The 13,659-nt window shown below is 41.5% G+C and overlaps 1 protein-coding gene across 2 annotated transcripts in view; it reads left to right on the top strand.

Annotated features, from left to right (window-relative positions):
* Positions 1–13,659, top strand: part of usp32 (ubiquitin specific peptidase 32) — a 63,083-nt gene that overhangs the window by 9,205 nt on the left and 40,219 nt on the right. For both annotated transcript variants that reach the window (XM_013915683.1, XM_013915682.1), the window contains exon 2: positions 8,770–8,897. In XM_013915683.1, the coding sequence (XP_013771137.1) occupies positions 8,770–8,897 (128 nt within the window). The remainder of the gene's footprint in view (positions 1–8,769; positions 8,898–13,659) is intronic.

The following is a 13,659-nucleotide window of genomic DNA, read 5'->3' as shown; positions in this document are numbered from 1 at the left end:
TGTCATGAATACAGTTAGCTGCTACCTCTCATGACACACAAGGGGGCTTTAGTCTCTCTTCCTGCAGCTTTGTGCTCTGTGTTGATCCCCATGTGTGATTGGCTGCCTGCAGCCTGTGATTCAGCACTTGAGCATTAATCAGTCCTGTCTTCAGTTGGGTAGCTGTCACCTCTCATTGATGCATGGGTTCAGGCCCGAGTAGAAGGCGGGTACTCTGCTGACCTCAGACCCACAGCATGTAGCTAGGACAGTTTATTAAAATGGCTTAGGCGTATTGTTAGAATTCCATCGATATTATTTGTACAGATTGCTTAATATAATTATATTTATCCATATTGTCAATATATCTTATGGCTATAGAATTTGTGAAGATGTAATTCTCAAAGCTAAGCTCATCAGTGATGTTGTGGTCAGCTTTAATGCTAATCATGTAGGAGGATGTTTAGTAATCTGCCTGGGTACTATGGGATGTGCTAATGTATTAGGGTATTAGGGTTACATAATTGGATAGGTGCTGATGGAATTTGCTGCTTGCACGTTTGAAAAAGGCACCCGAGGCTGAAAGGTATGAAAGATATGCTCCCGTCTTTTTCAGGTAGGGCCTTGTGTGTCAGCAGGACGCTGCTCGAGTGCACGCTTCATCTGTTACCACAGTATAGCTTCATGGTGCTGATCTGGCGTACCTCAGGTTCAACCTTTCAAACACTTTGCTCTCTCAAAAGTCCAGCAAATGCTTTCCTCAGTTCCCAGTAACACCACAAGTGGTGCTAAAATAGAGGGGATACAGAATTGTAACAACGTCTCTTAAAGCGGTACATTTTCTCATTTTAAATATTAAATATTTTATTGACAACTGATCATAAAAACAACATAGTGGATCTGCACCTCAGTCATTGCATTATGTGCACAGTGTTTTTTTGGCACTGGGGTTGTATTAGCAGTGATGAGAAAAATGAAATGAGTGAGCCGCATGAGCTCAGCATCAGCCTCTGGAGGCAGCCGTACATAAACAGGAGTATTAGCTGCTCCAGTTTCTGCAGTTGCCATCCAGCTTCACGTAGATTTTGTACTCGGCAGCTGGTAGGTTAATGACTGGCCAATGCATACTCTGTGGTCCTGCAGGTGCTTATGGGGTTCTGTGTGCACAGTTCATGAAGAGAAACATATTTCCCTATAGTCCTAGCTGCACATCCCTGAACGTGGATGACTTATAAATAGCCCTAGATCACACAGACATGCAGCTTTTCTGCAAAGTACAAAAGGCTGTTTGGTGCCTTTAAAAACAGTCGTTTCTTTGTGTTTTCATTCAAATATTGTCAACTCTTCCCACACATGAATATTTAACAGAAGTTAATGTTAACCTTAGTGTCAAAACCAACACAAGATATTTGTTGTTTTGGATCAGAGCCATGTCTCCCTGCTTGCTACGGAAGAATCTGCAGAGATCTGTGTGCAAAAGGAGAGTGGGTGTGGGGCTCTGCCGAGCGAACACTGTATGTAGTCCAATTTTAAGGTATCGACCTTACTAGATATAAACTATATAGCATCATCCTGCATTGCAACTAAAATCTAATGAAACATTTTAGCTGCTGATGTTGCTCAAAGATTCCTTGGCAGTCGGTTCTGCTCTTTAGGTGCAGATCCACCACTGAAATCATTGCTAGGGATGAGAACTTCGGAGGCAGCTAAGTAGGGGTAGCTGTGTTCACTGGAGGAGCCAAGGTCACTGCCATTGGGTGGCATTGGGCGTATGCAGAATTGGCCTTCTCATGAGCCCTTTTCAGGATTTCTGTTTCAGGATCCCTAGATCCACAAGGCGATGTAATGTTTGTGTGTGTGTGACTGCAGTGACATTTCTGAGCTCAAAGACGACATCAGATGTTGCAGCTTGTTTTAGTACATGTGGAAAAATGTTACATAGTTAACAGCAAGGTTTAAAGGAGTGGACAGCCGTTTGTCCTGCTTCTGCAGGATGAAAGAAAAAGGTCACCAGTGATCTACTGGTGCCTCAGTCTGGGTAAGGTCACATGGATGTTAGGCATCGCCCCCCCAGTGGGAAGTAAAATCACTGTTTTTGTCACTTTTTTCCACAAATCAATAGACTTTATCGACTGTTGCCACACAGGTGCGTACACACACACACACACACACACACACACACACACACACACACACACACACACACACCTTCTATTAAGTTGATCTTTGGCTTCATACTTGAAGATGTGGTTTATCATTGTTGGCCTGTTGCAGATTTTAGTGATATATAAGAAATGCAAACACTTGCACTACGAGGGAAATTCAATACAGCCGGGCTTTCTTTGCTTTAGCGGAGTTGAAAACATCGAAAGCCCCAGCTGGACATAACAGGTATCACAACGGTGGTTATCAGCTTCCTGTGTTAAGCTGAGCTTTCTGCTCTGGGTCCGATGCACATTCTCATCAAAGGGGCTTTTAATGTGTTGCCCGACTCTCCTTCAGCACAGAATAATCGCCACGAGCACAGCCGACTCCAGTGAGTGTTATCCAATGATTATATTGAAATGGTGATAAAATCTAACATTACATTGCAACACTGTTGCAAAGAAGACAGGAAATTAATGTTGCAGAAAATTGTTAATCCTGTGATTTAGCGCCCAGAGCGGTACGATGAGCATTTTAATCAGAGTTAATTGTTTTAAGTGTGGGTGTGCTCACGGTGCTGCTGTTCATTTTTAACATGACTGCCTCACATTAGAGCTCAGAAACTTTAAACTGGATACATTTAAACACTGAAACTTACTGACCCACCGGCTAATGAAGGAGATGTGGAAATCCTTTTAGTTTGCCTGCACACAAAGGGAAATTAACTTCATTGATCAAATAGCTATTCTTGGTTGTTGTTGTGTGTTCTAGTAGCTTCCAATTCAACAGTGTAAAGGAGACTTGGCAGCAAAGTAAAGCAAAAATGTAGAGATTTCTGGCATCACCAAAAGAATAGACTGCATGCACAAGCCACTAACAACAAGATGCACAGTTTGCACTGCTCTAACTTTGTAGCTTCATTTGCTGTTAGTAAGCTAAACGGCTTAACAACTGGCACATAGAGAATACAGCGAATTTACATTGCAGTTAAAATATGATGCAAATAAAAGAGTTTCTCTAAGGTTTTGTGCTCAGAAGAAGTTGCCATGGTGAGTTGGTCAGTTACAAAGAGGGCCACTTTGGTAACACCAAGAACTCTGACTTGAAGCTCGACGTAGCTCACTGACCCATTAATCTCGCTTTGCTTTGGCTCAGCATCAGAGCTTTTCTGCAAAATGGGGCGATCGTGGTTCAAGAGTTGGGAGTTCGCCTTGTAATCGGAAGGTTGCCGGTTCGAGCCCCGGCTTGGACAGTCTCAGTCGTTGTGTCCTTGGGCAAGACACTTCACCCGTTGCCTACTGGTGGTGGTCAGAGGGCCCGGTGGCAGCCTCGCCTCTGTCAGTGCACCCCAGGGTGGCTGTGGCTACAGTGTAGCTGCCATCACCAGTGTGTGAATGTGTGGATGACAGGTTGTGTTAAAGCGCTTTGGGGTCCTTAGGGACTAGTAAAGCGCTATACAAATACAGACCAAAATGACCAAGATATTAAAAAAGCACCCCTCAGACGTCTAACTTTGGGATATCTTCATCTTTATACCAGCGATGACTTATTAAAGAAAGTGAAAGGCGTAGGGTTAGACGTGCACAGCTTCTTTGGATTCGCAACACGCAAGCTAAAATTCCCATGTAGTTTTCAGCCAGCAGAAGCAGCAGATACACGAGGCACCAGTGAAATAAATGTTCACAGTTCAGAGCTGTTGCACTCCGTCGGGTGGATGTCATTAAGCGCTGATGTTTGTTGGTGTCATTCCATGTTTCAGTGGCTCTCACCGCTGTGCACCAGGAAACCATTTCTGTGTTGTAATAGACGTTACAGCAGCTGGAGTGATCTGTGAAAAGGACCGGAGGCCTTTTTAATAGAGTTCATCTCTCCCAAAACAAAACACACACGATTCCCATCCATTATCTCAGAACACGAGATCATGTATTATTTTCTAATGATAGTCTGTTTTTTACATTCCGTGCAGTTTCCACTCATATTTAGTATTACCACAACCTGCACACCAACGTGCAGGACTATGCAGGGAGCAGATAAACCCATGACTCTTTGGGACAGTGGCTTTCTTTAGTCTTGTTGTCTCTGCGAGGTTGTCAGTGACCTGTAAATACCTTCTGATCGTCAGCTTACCTTTCATAAAACCACATCTTGGCACTTTTTTGGCACTTGACACAGTTTTCGTGTGTTGTGCCCAAAAACCAGGATAATTGAAAAGGTTCTTGTTCTGTGTTGTGCTTACAGCACACCTGTGTCCAGCAGACGTGTTGTTAGTTTTATACATTTATATAATGCTTTCCTAGTCTTGCTGACCACTTACTTACTTTGCATTTGTACAGCACTTTGTTCTGTAGACTTAAACCACATCATTGCCAATTTAAAATCCACCCAGGAAACCCCGGCTGTGGTTTGGGTTCTTCATGCTGCGAGGAGACACCACCCTAACGATGTGCTCGTCCTCTCAGGCAGGAGAAAAGCCTCAGTAGCAGTGTGACCTTTAACATTTTTCAAACTCGCTGAGCCTGTATCTATAAATAAATTTTTTAGGTTTTGTATGGTTCAGTGTTTCTGTTTTTGTGGAAATAAATGTGAAGAATGAAGGTGGAGTCACACCCTGCCCATCAGCTGATCTTACAACTCTTACTTAAATTACCTGAAGAGACACCAGCTCCCTCCTCATACCTGTTATGTCAGTTCGGTCAAACACCAGCACCCTGCTGTTACTGCTGAAAGGCATTTGCGGTAATTTATTTGCGTCACTTCACTAGCACAGCCCGTTAACACAAATTGTGCATTCTTAGTAAAGTTTGCTCCAGCTGAGGCCGTTAGTTTAAGGCTTTGTCTGTGTGACAGTAGTCAGAGTGAAACTGCGTCTGTGGAGATGACAAAGGTTACTGGGCCAACCAAGGTATATGCATGGTGTGTGCGCCCGCACCGTCACTTCCTGTAAATGGGGTTTGAACTCTGTTTTGTTGTTAAACTGATTTTTACTTTTTTTAAATAAAGATTTATGTCCAGTTACTCATGGTTACTTGCTAAAGAGAAGTCAGAGGTATGTGATTGGCTCAGTTTTACTGATTATCTGCCTGTCAGCAAGATTACAGTAAAAGTAACTGACTACATTTCAGTAAACTTGGTGGAGAGGTGGAGCATGGTCAGAAGAAGAACCTTTTGAATTTTAGTGTTGTTGCTTTCTTTAGGGCATTGTCTCGGTGGAAGGCGTGCTCTCCGGGTCTCCTCGGATGTCGTTAGCCTGCGTGCACGGGCTCTGCTTTTTTGTTAAAGGCACAGTAGTCCACTGTTATTTGAATTAGCTGTTGCACCCTAACACCAACGTATCCAGGTAAAAGCGATTCTCTTTTAATGTCTCTCCTCTTAAACTTTTAGTTGGAAATAAAGTTTATTGCTCAAAATGAGTTTATGCCTGAATGTTGCCGGCTAACATCGCGGTGACAGTGTGTGTGCATGAGCGTTTGCACGTGTGTGCGGTCCGTCTGGGTAGGCTTTAGGGTCAAACCTGAAACCCCATGAGCAGTACTTCCCCTACTGGCTCTGTCGAAATAAGTGAAACCCGAGTGTTGTTCAGAGATGCTTATAAAGAAAAGTTTCCATAAAGGCGGAATAACAGCTTTTAAGAGAGTTGTTGATGGAGCTCGGCATGAGTAGTTTTCCGTAAGACGCAAACAAAAATGTCATATGTGCTTCTTGCTTTGACCTTGTGCTGTCGAAGGGTTAAATTAAACTGATTCAGCTGAAGCTGTGACAGAAAATATTACACGTGTATTAAAGAGCAGTTGTCGAAGTGGAGCTGATTAGACAACAATGTGAGCGTTGACAGAGAGGCGTGGTAGTATTAATGTAATCATGTAACGGTGTGAAAGAAAGACTGAGATTGTTTTTACGTTGGCCTTAAGTGCACTAAAAAGTCGAATCATCACACGTTACAAAGGCTGTGCAGATATCACTGGCTTTAACGGATGTGCATGTTTGCATATCTATCACACATGGTTAGCTTTGACTTTGACCACATGAATCTGTTTTTAAGCTCTATTTTGGTCTCCACCATCTCCAGTGACGGTGTGTCTTTGTCATCATATAAACAACATCTTGCATTGTAAACATATTCTCCAATCAGACTTTAAAATACCTCGATGACGATGGAGATTCTAGTGCTCTCAATCCCGTCCTCATCAACATCTCATAAGCTTCTCTGGAAAATTTCTCAAGATTTGTTGCACACTTGGAATCAAGGTTGAGCTAAAGTTTAGCTGATATGTCAATGAACATTTAAAGGTCAAGAATAGTCCAATAACTGTTATGGTAATTATGTCATAGTTGGCACAGTCCTGTCTGTCATAACTAGAGATGGACCGATCCGATATTAGGTATCGGTATCGGTCCGATACTGACGTAAATTACTGGATCGGATATTGGAGAGAAATAAAATAAAAAATGTAATCCGATCCATTAAATATCAAAAAAGCACCTCACAAAACTTGCGACACGGCGTAACTCAGCTCATAACCGTAGCACATCGGAGCAGTGTGGTCACGTGATAGAGCAGCTGTGTGTATTTGTAGCCTCGCTACCAAACCAGCATTTTATCTCCGAGGAAGTTATCCCAGAGAGAAGTAAAGCAAGTGTGTAAGTTCGTCTCTGAATGTTTGTAAAGCATTCCAGCGTTAAGCTTAACAACCTATGGAGCTACTGCCTCTCTCTCTCTCTCTTGCTGCTACTTCATGATCAGCTGATCGTCTCTCTGGTTTGTTTTTGGCCCACTTTGCACCAGAAAGAGGAAACCAGCGGCTGAACAACAGCAGCACGTTTAAGCTTGATCAGCTGTTGTTAGAATTTATTTAATATTACTTTCTACTCCAGGATCTTTTTCTACAGCTGTAACTGTGCAGGGGCGGATCTAGCAAAGTTTAGCCAGGGGGGCCGATAGGGCATTAACAGGGAAAAGGGGGCACAAAGACATACTTTTCTTTCTTATTCTCATTTAAAATGTCGAGCTTTTAATAAATAATTATCCGAATCTTACACCCAAAGTTTTAATCTGATGTAAAATGTATAGAAGTCCATCACTGTATATAGTAACTATTAAGTCTAATATACCCTAGTAAGCTATAGTACTTTTTCCTTTGGGAAGCTACCATCTGTGCAGTCTGCAGTTCTGTTGAAGAAAGATGTTGAATCTATTTAATTATTTAATTATACATAAAAAAAAGTGGTATCGTGCCATCTCTAGTCATAACACTAACCTGCAACCTCTCTGATTGGTGGAGGCATATAAATACAAGTAGCCACAAGTGGTGTAATTGCAGCAATGGCTGTAATGGAAGCTGCATAGTGTAGTGGTAAGACTACACACCTCTGGAGCAGGGGTTGCAAGTTCGATTTCCACCCGGTATCCAGTAAGGGTCCTGGCTATGACCCCCATGCTAGAAACAAGCCCTGGAGTGGCGTGGCTACGTCTGCAGCCTGTCCACAGTTCAGGACACAAGCATTTCACTGCATGTTCATTATATGTTGTACTGTGACAAACAACAGTTGTATATTTGCAATTACATAAGCAGTGTAGAAGATGAGCATACTGAAATGACTAAAGTTTCTTTCTTTAAAGCCACACTTTAATGCAGACAAGGTCAAATTTAAGGACGTCCGTTACTTGTAGTCTCTTAAGACTACAACAGGAAACACACTGTTTTAGTTTATCATTGATTCAGAAAACATCAAAGTTGCGCTTGGATCATTTGATAGGCTACCCTCTGACAAGCAACATCCAATCCTGAAGCAGGTGGACCAGTCATCCAATCTAATCAGACATTTGTCAAAGCCAGTCGAGCAGTTCTGTCATGCTGCTGTGGCTCCAACCCCAGCACTACCAGCTTTTCATATGGAGTCTTTAAAGTGCCCTCAATTTCTAACTAATGTACCTACATTTGTATTTGCTAATTTACTGCAGCTTATCCCTGTTGGACTGTGATTGGCTGCTGAAAGCTGATAGTTAATGATTCCGTTTTACTGCACGCTGACCCCTTGCCTATCAGATGAGCGGCACCTACTGGTATCTTGTTGATCATTTAGCTACAATGTGGTCATGGAAGCTGTAAACAGGATCCTTTTCAGCCGTTAGTCAGCAGTTAGTCACATTGTTCGCTACAGCGCCACAGTTACTACTACATGTGTAAGCAGCTTTGTCATTTTTACCAACTGTTCCAGAGTTAATCTATGGATTAACGACATGACACCGTTAAACTTCTTTTTCAGGCGCTTCTGTTAGAAGATCATTTTAACCGTTGCATTAAAAGCGTTTCCTCTGTTTACTCTAATTGGATGGAAGTCAGTCTTTCTGTGTTGCTGCCAACAGTTGTGCTGCAGTCCTAGTGAAGTGAAGGTGAAAGAAATCTGGCGTCTAGTCAGAGCTTCAAACGATGACATTTAAAAACATTAAAGACGTATTTCAGGACCATCCAGACCTTGGTCCTAATACAGTTTTTAAACTGTGGTAGCCATTGCTTGTTTCTTTACTGTTTATCTTTCGTAGATTCTGTTTTTCTCTTGCAGACTTGTAGCATGACTTCGCAAACAACTGCAGATCAGCTCTCCGTCTCTGTTGATGTAATCCCATCTCTGTTTGTCTCTCTGTAGTCACTGATGTGGAACTGAAGCGGCTGAAAGATGCCTTCAAAAGAACCAGTGGCCTCTCCTATTACATGACCCAGCAGTGTTTCTACAGGGAAGTGCTGGGAGATGGAGTTCCCCCTAAAGTCGCAGAGGTAAGCCACAATGATGTCACACCACGTATTCTGAGTGGGTAACGGTGGCGGCAGTTTCCAGGAAGCCAACAAAATCAGTTCGGTTATGCCTTAGCAGTGTGACCAACGAGCTTTGTATGAAGGATTTTATTGTAAGTACAAGCTAGAGATTTTAGTTGTAGTGAGGGGCCATTTCACCTCACATTAGGCTCAGCCTCGCATTCCACTGAAAGACTTATTGATCCAATAAAAAGGTATCATTACCATTTTATAGCTCTGTGTTTCCTGTTGAAAAGCATCAGTCTGATGTTCGAGGCTAAAGAACAGCCAAAGTTCTGCAGGGGAATAAATATAGAATAGCAACGTTGGTTCCAGTTTATTTATAGCTGCTTAGAGACTCTTCGTGCAGATACAGAGGAGAGTCTGTTTTTCCTTGAAGTAACTGAATCATTAAAGTAATCAACACAGACCTAGACTTGATATATACAGCTGGTGTATATGCAACAGTATGACGATATACGTATAATATAGTCTGACTACAGTTTCCCTCACACATCCCCATCTGACAGAGCTTCCTCCTGTCACTTTTTACGACTTGTCATTCTCATGTTACACATTTGAAACCTGCTCTTCTTCTTCTTCTTCTGGTGAGGTTGACAGATTTAAAAATACTCTGGAGGAATATAGACTGAAATGAAATGTAAAGACTCAAAGTGTAATAGTCATCGAAGAATGGGCAGTTTGTCTTTCTCTCTATACATATAGATATAGAGAGGACAGAATCAGAATGCTTTATTAATCCCTGACTAAATTCTGTGGGTTACAGTTGACAGTAACCAACAAGACAGTAACAGACTAAACTGTTTAAATAATGCAACATGTCAGAGAGTTTACAAATGTAAGAAATAGCGCTAATATGTACAAACGGCTCAATTATACAGATGGATGGATATTTAATTATTTAATTCGGGTTTGGTTTGGTTTTTATTGGGCTACTGATCGCTTTGTTGACAGCAACCTGGTCTTGCTCTTGAAATGAGCTACTAATTCCTTTGTTCATTCCTTTTAATTATTTTGGTTTATGGGCTTTTTGTATGACAAAGTTTAAATTGGTAGATGTCAGGCTGTTCATTCAGAATAACCTGAATTATAAAACTGCTCCAGGGAAATGACAGGTAGAGGGCGGCCTGAATCATTTTAAATGTGTCTGTATTAAACAGAAATAATAGGATTTCCAGAGTTTAGTTTTATTTGGATTACTTGAAAGTTGAATGAAGATTTCTTTTTTGTATTTCTTTCTTTTACCAATGTTAGGTTTTGAATAGCGTGTGTGCAAATATGGCCCAAATTACAGATCCTGCTTCATTGTTTGGGGCATTTAAGGGAGTTAGTCCAGTCAGACACATGGGAGCATCCTAATGTTCTGACAGCAGGGTTTCTTTAGTCTTGTCTTGCTCAAACACACCTACCCTCACCGCTCTGCACATGATTGTTTATGTAATGAAGAAAAAAAGAAAAACGAGGTTTTGATTGAAGTTTGTTGTCCTTGCTCTGTATGCATTTCAACTTTACGATGGAGTGACGATCCTAACATGAACTACTGATAAAGGTGCTCTGACATAATTCACACCTGCCTGTCACTTTTTCTTCTCCTGTGTTTTTTGTGCCGTGTCATGCACGTTGTGTGGGCACAACCATTTAAAGTTCACAATCATTTAAAATCAGTTTGCTTGTGTAATAGGAATGCATTTTCCTCACATTATATCATAAATCATGCTGCTCTAACTGTTCCAGAGCACATGTCCCCTGCTGTCCTCTGCAGTCTTAGTTGCGAGGTGACAGCAAATGGTTATCCAAACGTGGGCTTTCCTCTGTCGTGTCCCACTGCTTTCTTCTGTAGCTTCAGTTGCTTCATAAAAATGTAACCACGTGTTGTGGCTGGATTGTGCATATCTGCTATGCATACGCTGTACATTTGTATTTTACATTGTGGAAAACACTACAATGGCAAACAAAAACGTGCGTGATTCAGTTAAGGCTCGCTGCTCTGCCAGTTTCTTGAGCATACAATAACAACACCTACCTTGTCTCCACAGTGCATTAGTAAGGCCAGTGTTAGTCATCGCGCACCCCCCACTCCATCTGCTGCTTATTAAACACACGGCTTGCATGTCTTCACTACAGCACGTGTCATCTCCCTCCTTCTTCTCCTTTGTCACCATGGCAGCAGTTACTGCGGTGACAGCAGTCCAGATGTAAGGTTGCTGCTGGTGTCTTCAAATATAGCCGTGGCTACTGCACAGTCTGGTAGTTCAAAGAAAGCCCGACCCAATCAGTCAGTCAAGGAACACGCACTGTTCAGTGCTCAGAGGTTTATCTGGTGTTTTATCATAAGTGTATAATGACTAGAGCTGAGTATCGTCACTGATTTCTAGAATCGATCCGATTCCGATTCACAAGATCCCGATTCTATTCGATTCAATTCGATTTAAATCTGGGAAATTTTGCCTCAGACAGTCAGAAATATTATAATTCAGATCAGTACATTTACATATTTAAAAAGGAAGCTGACACTTTCCAGACTTTATCACAGGTGTGAGCATCACAGCGAGGCCTTTGTGTCAAAGTAGCTGAAGATAAAACAGAAACACATGAAGGTGATTTTCCTGTTCTGGGATTTTATAAAAATATTCTGCAGTAGATCAAAAATGAACGAAAATCATTAACCAGCATATGAACATCACCTCTGACGTTACAGCAGTTTTATTAGAGACACGGCGTTTTGCATTTTGTATACTTTTAAAAAGTTTACATTTGTTCAGAAGCCTGTTGAACAGCAGAAATCGGAAGTAAGTAAAAGAAAAAAAAAAAAACCATCGGCCGACAGCGCTGTAAACAACGGTAGACTTGTGCGTAACAAGCAAGTGAATAATGCAGAAAACAGATTTTTAGACGGGAAACTGTTGTTGAAGTACAGAGAGAGAGAGAGAGAGCTGTGCATCCTGGTGGAAGCAAAACAGTAAAAGTCAGAGAATCCATGACGATGTTTATGTGAAGCGTAGTTTGGGTCTTCTTTGGCTGCTGGTTCAGTCAATATTGTTTGGAGAGACATCAAACTAACAGCTTTAGAGTCAGTGAAAAAACGCCGTAAACACAAAGCGCGGACCCGCCGACAGATCAGAGTCAGCGAGCTGTCGGCTTTCAGCCCTGATCGTGTCCGTGCTGTCGGTGAGAAAGTCACATCTCACTGATTCTGATCCGTCGGCGCTGTGTGTTTACGTCTCTGTGCAGAATCCGTGTTCCTGCTCTCATTTACTATTTAGCTGTTTGGCGGTTGTTGAAATTTTGTGAGGTTTCACCTGAGATTGTGGCGTTTCGGGCAAAATAAATTTATATTAAAAAATCAATTCAGGATTTAATTAATCGATATCACGATTTTAATCGATAAATCGATAATCAAAACCCAGCCCTAATAATGACGGTGCTGACGATCATTCGTGGCCAAGTATCCAGAGATTTTATGTACTGGATAAATTGCATGTTGGCTTGATGTTTTGTTTTTTGTTTGTTTTCACTCAGTGTTATCTCAGTAGGATGAACAGTTATTAACTGGTATTTTGTTCCTCAGGCACACATATGCTGATAAATCCTGATAGTTAATGTATAAGTACAAGCAGTTATTGTTGCTCACAGTGTGCTGTAGCAAGAAGGTCTCATGGTGAACTACCAAATGCTTCAGGATGAACACAAATACCATTACACCTTCCACATGTAATATAACAAGAAGGTTTGAGCCGATCACTGTTTGGGGAGTGGGAGTAGGAGGAGAGACAGACGAGTTAAGAAGCGTGCTTTAGTTGGCTGCGTCGAGGACTTCCCCACAGTCTCTGGGGACTCCACAGTCAGTTTCATGTATGAAACTATATGCGTGTAGTGATATTTAAAGAGTAACAGTAACAAAATATTTACAGCTTTAAAAAGAATAAAGAACTAATCTGCTCTTGTAGAGGTTTCCTCTGCAACCTGACGACTCAACTTGGCTCTGAGCTTCGTGGACACGAATTCTCCGTTTCATAGTTTGAGTTAAGCTCCAAAAACACTCCGACCTGTGTGTCTTCATCAGCTCTACTCTTTGTCCAACTTAAACACATTTTGTCCAGTTTGTCGTTGTTCGTGGACTCGTCACATCGTCAGAATTATGACTTGACCAATGTTCCTGAGAAACACTAAAGACACGCTGTCTCTCACAGGTGAAATGTGCTTTCTGTGACGGTTGACCTTTTGCATGTAGATCGGCGGACTTCCCCTTTAATTTTGTTTTCCCACAAATGTGCGTTTACTGAAATTGATCACGTTTCTCTTCATAAAGCCACTGAGATTTTTTTTTTGTGCGTGTGTGTATTCAATAAATACTATTTGCAGGTTTTTGGCAGTCGGGATGGCAGTGAATACAAACCTGACTTACAGTTTATACATGGATCAGTGAATGCATCAGTTTTAGTTTCTGTCACTTTTTTAAATAAATAAATAAATGCAGGTTTAAATGAAGAAGATGGTTAAGTGTGTAAGGTCTGTGCTAACTAAAAATAAAGACAAAAAGATAGTTTATTAAATTTTAATGAAATTTGCAGATTGTTTCGGTGAAGTTTAATAAACTCCTTGCTTTCTAAAATATAACAGGACACCGGAGTAAATTCTCCAGCATCTCACACTTCTGATAATCAGCTGTCTGCTTGACGTTTATTCAGCTGTGTAAAAACTGTAACTTTAATCTCAGCCAAAC

This window comes from Pundamilia nyererei, unplaced genomic scaffold, assembly GCF_000239375.1.
Source record: "Pundamilia nyererei isolate P.nyererei 1_Seehausen unplaced genomic scaffold, PunNye1.0 scaffold00347, whole genome shotgun sequence".
NCBI classification, from domain to species: Eukaryota; Metazoa; Chordata; class Actinopteri; order Cichliformes; family Cichlidae; genus Pundamilia; species Pundamilia nyererei.
The sequence above is the reverse complement of the archived record's forward strand: the minus strand, read 5'-3'. Positions and strand labels throughout refer to the sequence as shown.